The sequence below is a fragment of the Cryptotermes secundus genome, unplaced genomic scaffold (assembly GCF_002891405.2).
Source record: "Cryptotermes secundus unplaced genomic scaffold, Csec_1.0 scaffold1025, whole genome shotgun sequence".
NCBI lineage: Eukaryota > Metazoa > Arthropoda > Insecta > Blattodea > Kalotermitidae > Cryptotermes > Cryptotermes secundus.
Window position 1 is genome coordinate 692,888 of NW_019730118.1, and position 9,075 is coordinate 701,962.

Consider the following 9,075-nt stretch of genomic DNA (forward strand, 5'->3'; position numbering starts at 1 on the left):
ATGCTGTGAAGACCATGCCATAGCTCAGATGGTCAGTAAATGACTTCTAGGGCCACGCCATAGCTCAGGTGGTTAGTTGCTGGTTTCCCATCGTGGCGGTCCAGGTTCGATCCTTTGTCTGGTCAAGTGGTATTTGTGGTGGACAAAGTGGCGCTGGGGGCAGGTCTTCTCCGAGTACTTCGGTTTCCCCTGCCAATCTTCATTCCACCAATTGCCCCACAATCACCCTCACCTATCATCTGGGGCCGGTACAATAGGCCAGAAGTGGCTGCAGTACAAGGGACTTAGTCCCACCCCACTAGCAGTAAAAGAAATGACTTGTAATTATGGTGGCCTGACTTTGATCCCAGATATTTCATTTATGTTTATTTAGGATGCACTGGGTTCAGTGTTAGGCTATAGGCTGTTTATTTTGGAAGGGTTTTTGTAGGTTTTATCAGTTCCTCTAAGCAAGTATTAGTTAGCTTAATGTAGGACACAGCTACTTCCTTCCCCATTCTTCAGTCATACTACTGTTTGACATTAAGCTCGTCTGGCTTGGAAAGCATTTGCCAAATAAAATATGAAACAGATTTCTTATTACTTTGGTTTCAGATATTATGGAGTTGTTTCCTTGCTTCCTATCTTCCAATATTCCAATGTATATGCAGCAACACCAAAACTGAGGATGTTGGCAGAAAATAAGGAGTTACAACAGAGGTGTATCAAGTATGTCTCCAAGTCAGGTATTGCTCCATTTACACTAATGCATTTAAAATAAAAGAGTTGAAGTCTAATATGGGCTTCATGTAAAATGTGAGTTATATTGGACCAGTACGTACCAAAACTGAATTTACTGTGATGACTTTCAATGTACTCCCCTTCCCTCACCTGATTATCTGATTTTGTTGAATCTGCCAAGTAATTTTTAGATGAAATGTACAGGCAGACTCAACTTTCTCAGTATGCATTTATGTACAAGGTGGTTCAAATATGACTGGGACTGATTTGTGTGTAAACAAGCCGCACCGTGCAGCAGCTGTGCGACCTTGAGAGCGTGAAGCCACAAAAGCCACCCTCCCTCCTGTTCAGTTTAGAACCTGTTCAGTCCTCTCTTGGAGTTGCTAGAGTGATGAGTGAACAGAAGGTACCACGGAGCATGGAACAATGCATTGTGATCAAAGTCCTTGTTTGAGAAAACATCCCGTCTGCTGAAATTCACCACAGACTCCAACAACAGTATGGGGAAGAGTGACTCTCACGGACCTGTGTATTTGAGTGGTGTAAGTGCTTCAGAGAAGGCAGAGAGCACGTGGAGAATGAACCGCATGATTGTCGGCCACGAACATCCGTCACCGAGCCAAACATTGATCGTGCAGACACACTTATTCGTGAGAATAGGCGCATCACTATCAAGGAACTTGGAGCAATGCTGTCCATCAGTGTTGGTAGTGTAGAAGACATTGTGAAATACCACCTGCACTATCGCAAGGTGAATGCATGGTGGGTACCATGCACTTTGACGGACATGAACAAAATGGTGCTGCCAGTCATCTCCTACAGCAGTTTTAAGATGAAGGTGATGCATTTTTGAAGTCTGTAGTGACCACCGATGAAACGTGGGTGCACTGATATCTGTCAGATATGTATAAAATCTTTGTTAACCTACACACATGAATTTGATTTTTTAAAAACTAGCGGTGAGGATTCTGATATATCGAAACCTGTTAGTAAAGGAGAAACGAACAATTTGGAAGACTAGTGTTTTTAAATTTTAAACTACCTGCAGTGTAGCAGCTATGTGAGAGTATACACCTGATGATGGCCATTTATGGCCGAAACATGTAGTGTAGAAGAAAAGAAGACGAAAGAAGTACAATAAATTGTTGCACTTAGGACGGAGTTTGTGTCATATATCACATTTTAATATTCGCCACCTGATGGCAGTAACAAGGACAATTATTTTGTGATGAATATCTGAAAGCAGCTAACTTCAATTTTTATTTATTTTTTATGTCAAACTTTCACTTCTTTGCAGTCCGACAGCCCCCAGCACTACGAGATGTATTCCGAATGTACTCGAGCATGACTTACGGAACCACAGTCAGGGACCTCTGTGTTCGACTCAACCCTCATCCTTTGAGGATCAATGAAAGGAAGTTGGTTCAGTTTGGGTTGCTTAATGGCTTGATACGCAGAATATACAAGGCAAGTTATGTGACAGGCATATTCTTATTATTATGTAAGTTTGTTGGCAGAGTTGGCAGTAGTTTATGCCATTCCAGTCTTTAGTGTCTTGTTTCATTTGGAAGATTTGTATCACATGTGATTCATTGGCCAGTGTTCACTGCATGGCCTTGACCTGAATGGGGAATTGCAGTGACAGAAATAGGGAACTTGACACTGGATTAGTAGACTGTACTGAACTACACTGTATTTAGCTGTTGATGCAAGAGACAAAGCTAAAGTAACACAATAAAGCAATATCACATCTACCTTGTATTTGGAAGATGCCGATTAGAATCTTGGCCAGGATACCAACAGTCATGACAGGATTTCATCAAGGTTATTACCAGAGTGGTACCATTCACTGACGTAGCTGTACTCGACAAAGGCAGAAATTTATGAATTAATTGCATAGTTTTTCAGCAGTAGTAAATCTTGTGGTGAGAATGGAAACATTCAGAAACAAACTATAGTACAAGAACACAACAGACACATGGAATATTGACCACAGTTGCCCAGTTAGCAGTCAGACCTGGAAATTAATGAAATGGCTTATTTCCGCCTCCTGGACCTTTTATGTTAGAACATTTCAAATGTCCAGTGCAGTGTGGGGTAGTGTAGTAATCCTTGCTTGAAGCTCCACACCACAAAATTGCATTTCTAAACACAGTTCAGCACAACATTGGAAAGAGCAGAATACACAAACATACGATGGGGTACCCAAAAGAAACCGAACTAATTTTTTTGTGGGCAGAGCTTTTGTAGTACCGCGTTTTGCCGCTATGAGCGCATAGAGCTAACATTCCTGAGTCGATAAGCCGACTACCGTTGCTTCAGAAGGTAAGGACTAGTTTCGGCAGAGTTTATAGTGACAACTGTTTTGTGTGATCGTCGTTTTTGCAATGGCTGATTTTCGTGAACAGCGTGCGGCGGTGAAATTCTGCTTTTTGCTCGGGAAAAGTGGAACAGAAACTCTTGAAATGTTAAAAACGGCGTACAAGGACGATGCTATGGGGAAAACTCAAGTGTTTGAGTGGTTTTCCCGTTTCAAAAATGGTGAAATGTCAATTGATGACAAACCTCGTTCTGGTCGTCCTTCCACGGCCCGAACACATGAAAATGTTGAAAAAATTCGTGAAATCATCAAGGAAGATCGACGACGGACCATTGAAGAAATTGTGGAGGTGTCGTGAGTGACTTGGAGCTCAGTTCAGTGAATTTTGACAGAAGATTTGGGAATGAAAACGGTGGCTGCGAAATTTGTGCCGCGACTGGTGACTGCTGAACAAGAACAAGGTTGCGTGGAAGCATGCTGTGCTTTGAAAGTAGAGTCCCGAAATGATCAAAACTTTTTTTTGTTTCCTCGAATGAAAAGAGACATGAAAGGAAAGCGTTTTGCTGATGTTGCTGAGGTGTAGGAAAAAATGACGGAGGCGCTGTCAAGCATCTCAAAAGATGAATTTAGACAATGTTTTGAAAAATGGAATAAAAGACTAGACAAGTGTATTAGTGTAAGTGGAGAGTACTTTGAAGGGGATTGAAGGTTTGTGCTTAAAATTTGAATAAATAAGTTTAAAAAAAATAAGTTCGGTTTCTTTTGGGTACCCCCTCGTAAGTACAGTACAACTGTTCAGGGACAGTGGATGATGTGCACAGAGGGGAAAGGGGAAGGAAATGTATGAAGGAGAAACATGTCAGGTAGAGAGAAAGGGGTTCTGGCAAAGTACTGTCATTCATAATTATTTTGACCTCAGGCCTGTTAGGGGATGTAGTGTCACACATGGACCGCACTACCATGTGCGCACATACATATGCAGTCACAAATTATGTAAAATACCAAACAAATTCAAATTGGAAATAGCCAGTACATAAATATCGTGATGCACACCATCAGCATCATCATCTTCATCAGTGACAGCTGGCAGTGTTTCGCTTAGCCTGCCAGTGCTGGTGTCCTTGTTTGTGTCAATGGCATCGCTGCTGTTGTTGGGAGTGATGGTGAATCTCTCTAGTTGCTTTGATTTGGAGTATTTGGCTCCAGCCTTGACAATGCAATGGCATCAGGAGGATCAGTTTTCCAGGGCGATTGAAGCAGACCCTTCCTTTGTGAGATGTGTCACATCTTCCAACTTCAGTGTTGTGTTATTCACTACTATTCAGTCCTTAATGGTGGCCCAAATGAGCTGTTTTGGGTTCAAGTCAAGGTAATGTGGTGGTAAGTGAAGGACGGAATGTCCCTGCCAAGCTAACACCTCATCGATATGATTTGTGGGATGATGTGGCATATGTTATTGATGAGATTGTAAAGGTCAGGATGCAAGAGGCTAGCAATGAATGGTATATTTGGCTGCACTAGCCATGCTTGCATGTCTGATTATCTAGTGTTGGATAACAGCAGGTGGTTGAAGGTTCTTATTAAGTTAGGAGACATTTTCCATGAAACAGACACAGTGTGATGGCTGGATTTGATATAAGCTTTTCTCTGGTCCATTTTGTAAAGTTTGCACAGTTCATATCATCATGAAAATCATCTGACTTCTTCTGTGATTTAAGTATGAGGAATGATCCTTAATGGAACCTTGCTGTTCACCAACATGAGCTGTCATTGCCTTCTGTCTTGTTGATACTGGCCTGAGGAGTCCTTGCTCACTGTTATCACTTGTTTGCTTTTTTGTGAAAGGTGTGGATGTAGGTATTATCAGTGTAGGTGATCAGCTGGCTGCCCTCTGTCCTGTAGTGACTGTATAGATATTCAGTTTACAGAATGTGCACATCATCATGTTCAACTAAAACAGTTCAGTATTTAGCTGATTTTTTTTTCCAGTGAAATCCTAGTCTCAGTACTGTTATCCATACAGTCTCTTGCAGACAACTATATCCAGTTACCTTGTTCAGCTTTTTGTGCGGCATTTTGCCTTTTAGTGGTTGGCCTCTCCTTGTCTATTCAGTACAACTCATGAATCATGTGCCTTAATACACATTTGTAAAGTCGTTTAGTTGAGGCTTTACCATTCATCTAGGTTTAATCTTTGGAGTGCTAACTCATGACATTGGTATAGGTTTTGGTGGATGCAATGCTTAAGACTCATATCAACATGTTCAATGTATTCTCTTTTGTTTCTGAACTTTCTTGAGATAGTTCAGTTTCTGAAGCTGCATCTCTTTTTAAATGAACATGTAAACTTTCCAAATCACTTCTCTGGTTTGACTGTGCAGTACTCCCCCCCCCCAGCACTACAGCCCCAGTGGCCTATCTCCATGAACTTCTCCGTTCACTTTGGTTTTTCTAGATCTTACACATTTGGTAGGAGTCCTTGGGCGGGTGATCAGCTCGTCGCAAGGCCTATACCTGTACACAAACACAGAAAAACGCACACACACAAACTAAACATCCATGCCCTGAGTGGGATTCGAACCCACGATCCCAGTTTCCAAGCGAGCGAAGACAGTGCATGCCTCAGACCGCTCGGCTACCGTGACCGGTGTGCAGTACTTTACCAGAATATAATTTTGAGGTTTGTCTGTCAGAAGAATGGTAGGCCAGTATCTAGATTATGAAATACTTTTTCCACAGATGTAATTGACTACCAGTTCACAACATCACTGCATTGTCACTGTCTCTCAGTATGTATGACTTGTGTGTGTGTGTTTCATTACCATTGTTTTCGGTACTAATGCACACTGTTGAGCACATGGTGACATGATCCAAGCTGTTTGAACTGCGTAAGCATGTGTACCATCCTGTGCTCAAGTAAATGTGTTGGACTGCTGTGTTGTGTTTACTGCAGCCTTCTCTAAGTAGTTATAATGTAATAAGATCATTGTTGTTATTGTATTGATATTTTTCAGTAACAATTTGTGGATGAAGTACTGAGTTCAATGGGGTGTGAAAGGGTTGATGAGCTAAGAAGAGCAATTTTTCAAGCTTTCTTTAGATATTTCTGTCTCATTTTGATATATTATGGAATATCAAAGTAAGAACAGTTTCTTGAAGAAAGCTGTAAAAATTTTAAAGACAGTTGCTACTCTCGCTCCTTAAAATGAACACTGCAGTCAAATCTATCACAGTCTTTGATATCTAGAGAAACATTCAAGTTATACATGGTGTAAAATTTGCATTTTTAAGGTTAACATTTTTTAATAATATCATGACATCATGCATGCATATTTGATTACAGCTACATATTGCTGGAAAGGGATTTCCCATTCAGCCAGTAAAGGTTAATTTAATTTTCAGATCTTCAGAACTTATCATTTGCTTTTGTTCCTTGCAGTACCCTGTGCACTTATCTGAAGACAGTAAAGGGATTGCTAAAGATTCCTTACATCACAGTTTTACAGGTTTGCAGTCTGTTGATGAAATTTGTTGTGCACATGGATTAAGCAATCAGCAATTTGAAGACCAAGTGGAGAGAGATCCAGATGTTGTTTTAATCTGGAAGTGACCAAAGCAGAAGTCAGTGCTCTTTGAAGACATAATATATTTAACATTGGAGATAGTTTAACTGGTCTTGTGGAAACAGTGCAAAACACTAAAGACTGAAATGATGGTTTGGATGTATATAGTATACACTTGCAATCAGACCATAAACATTTTCTGTGGTGGCAATGAAATGATAAGTGTTAACAGTTAATTAATTTCTGTTTCTTAAATCTCAACTCAAAGTTCAAATTTTTTTCTTGTTAGATTTGGAACTTGGAGCCTCTCAGCTGCATGGGGCTTTACTCCTGCAGTTGCTGGGCATATCTATAAGTCTGCTGCTGAGTTTAAGAGACTGTTGTTTGTTTCCACATGGAAATGACCATGGAAAGACTCTACATTTAAGACCGAAGGGGTAATTTAAGGGGGTTCAAAACCAGTGATTCTCTGGTGGAGCCATTGGGTGTTTGCATGAATGGTGCAAAAGGAATGTAAGCATAATCAAATTTAAGGTGCTCAAATCTTGGGATATCTTTTATTCTATTTGTAACAGAGTATATTTTTAATGTTTTTTGCATGTCCACTGCTTTAAGAATAATTGCAGACATATATAGGGTGTTTTCTTGTTATGTGACACTTCGAAATTTTGTAATTTCTTTGTTATTGAATGCAACTGTATGAAGTTTTCACGGATTGTTCTCCACACTTGGGAAATTTGTTGCCATCGGCAGTACTGCGCTATGCAGTAAAATAGCGTCATATATGATGGATCAGAAAGTGTTTGCTGTTGAAAGCTTTTACTCTGCTGGTGGTTCAACTGTCGTTGATAGTTCCCATTCATGCTGCACAATTGAGACAATGTCTGCTGAATTATTAAACAGTTTTAAGAAACAGGAAGTTTGTGTGATTAATATCCGAATGTAGCACATGTGTTTGTAGTTGTTGGAGCAGCATGGGAGGCAGTAACAAGAAATGCAAGAAAACATGTCGTTTAGCTCAACAGATTGGGGTCTTAAGCAGCAGTGCAAGGAAAACCTGTTGCAGTGACTAGTCATTGTGTCTGCACAAAATGTATCTGAGTGAGCCAGTGTTGGAAGATGGAACAGCAAGACATCATGCTTTTTCAAGGAAGTTTGGAGTTGTTGTATCATCTAGTTGCCTTGGGTGCTTCTGGTAAATTAGTTTCTTTGATTTCATTAAAATCATGAGTGAATAAGTGTGATGCAGGCATTCCTTAGTGTCAACTCTGTAGTTTTAGACTTCCTTTGAATACTTTCGCTTTGGTGCCCATGGACCAATTTAACATCAGAATGACAGATAAGGCACTTACGTGAGGAGAGGTTTGAATAGCTCTATTCTAATTTATTACTGGGTGGGGGGGTGTGCTTTCAAGCTGTGCATAAACATGAATGGTGCTTCTTGGTTGGTTTGGTTAGATTTGGCATTTAAGAATGTTTCCAGTTTCAAGTTTGAAATCACAGAGAATTGTCTGCTATGAGAGCTCAAGTCAGAAGTGATCTGACACGTTTTTGATACTGAAGAGTTATTATCCCGAGTTTTGTTCATCATTTAAAGTTTAATTTTAATGGGAAATAAAGGCATAAGGTGGAACACAATATTTTTGTGATCTGAATCTAATAGGCTTTTAACAGATGGCAGTTGATTAATACACTAATGTTGGTGAAACATTCCAATAAACACTTATACTGGTATGCTCTTGTCCCATCAGATAACTACATGAATTCTTTATGAAAGGCATCATATGAAGCAATCATAGCAACTGTGGGGCAATGTCCTTGTTCACTTTTATGTTTCCTTTTGCAAAAAATGAGTATACCTATGCTGTTTTGCCCCAACTGGCATGTGAACCATAACATTCTCCATGCTTCTTGCATCCAAGTGGCCTTAAAAAACACTGATGCCCTTATGCAGTAATTTCAAGTTCTTCCACGGTGTACTAGAAAGCCTAGAAGTGATTTTCTAGAGTGCCTGTGAAGTTCTTTATATGTCATTTATAAATATACTGCTACAGGCAACAAACATGCAAACATCAGAAGTCTTTTTTTTCCATTAGTTCATTGAATTTGTTTCCTGTTCAGATTTCTCCGTACATTGGTTAAATCTACGTGTATGTCCTTCGTGCACTGTCTGTAAAATATTATGGAATGTGCACAGGTCACATGTATTCTTATGCTGTCCTATTCTTTTCTCCCCTTTCACGTACTGAAGCTGTGGCAGCTGTTCAGTGCACTCGTTTCCTTTCTGTCAGTGTTTTCCTTTGAATTCAGCTTTTGTACATTAAATTCTTTGTTTGGGTTAGTATATTCCTTTGTAATGTTATATTTTAGCGTCCTGTTGCACTGATTTAAGTCCATGATTTATTTCAACCGTCTTCCAGTGCATATACTGATCTATCTCCTCCTCTCTCTCGCACTACTTGTTTCGGCACA

General features: G+C 40.0%; 1 protein-coding gene across 1 annotated transcript in view; it reads left to right on the top strand.

Moving 5' to 3' along the window:
- LOC111866273 (GATOR complex protein NPRL2) overlaps nt 1-6,722 on the top strand; it is a gene marked incomplete in the record, with an annotated part of 20,469 nt that extends 13,747 nt beyond the window's left edge. The window contains 3 exon segments of the mRNA XM_033752191.1: nt 596-725; nt 2,018-2,187; nt 6,480-6,722. Coding sequence (XP_033608082.1) covers nt 596-725; nt 2,018-2,187; nt 6,480-6,650 — 471 coding nt within the window.
- Between the last annotated feature and the right edge of the window lie 2,353 nt (nt 6,723-9,075).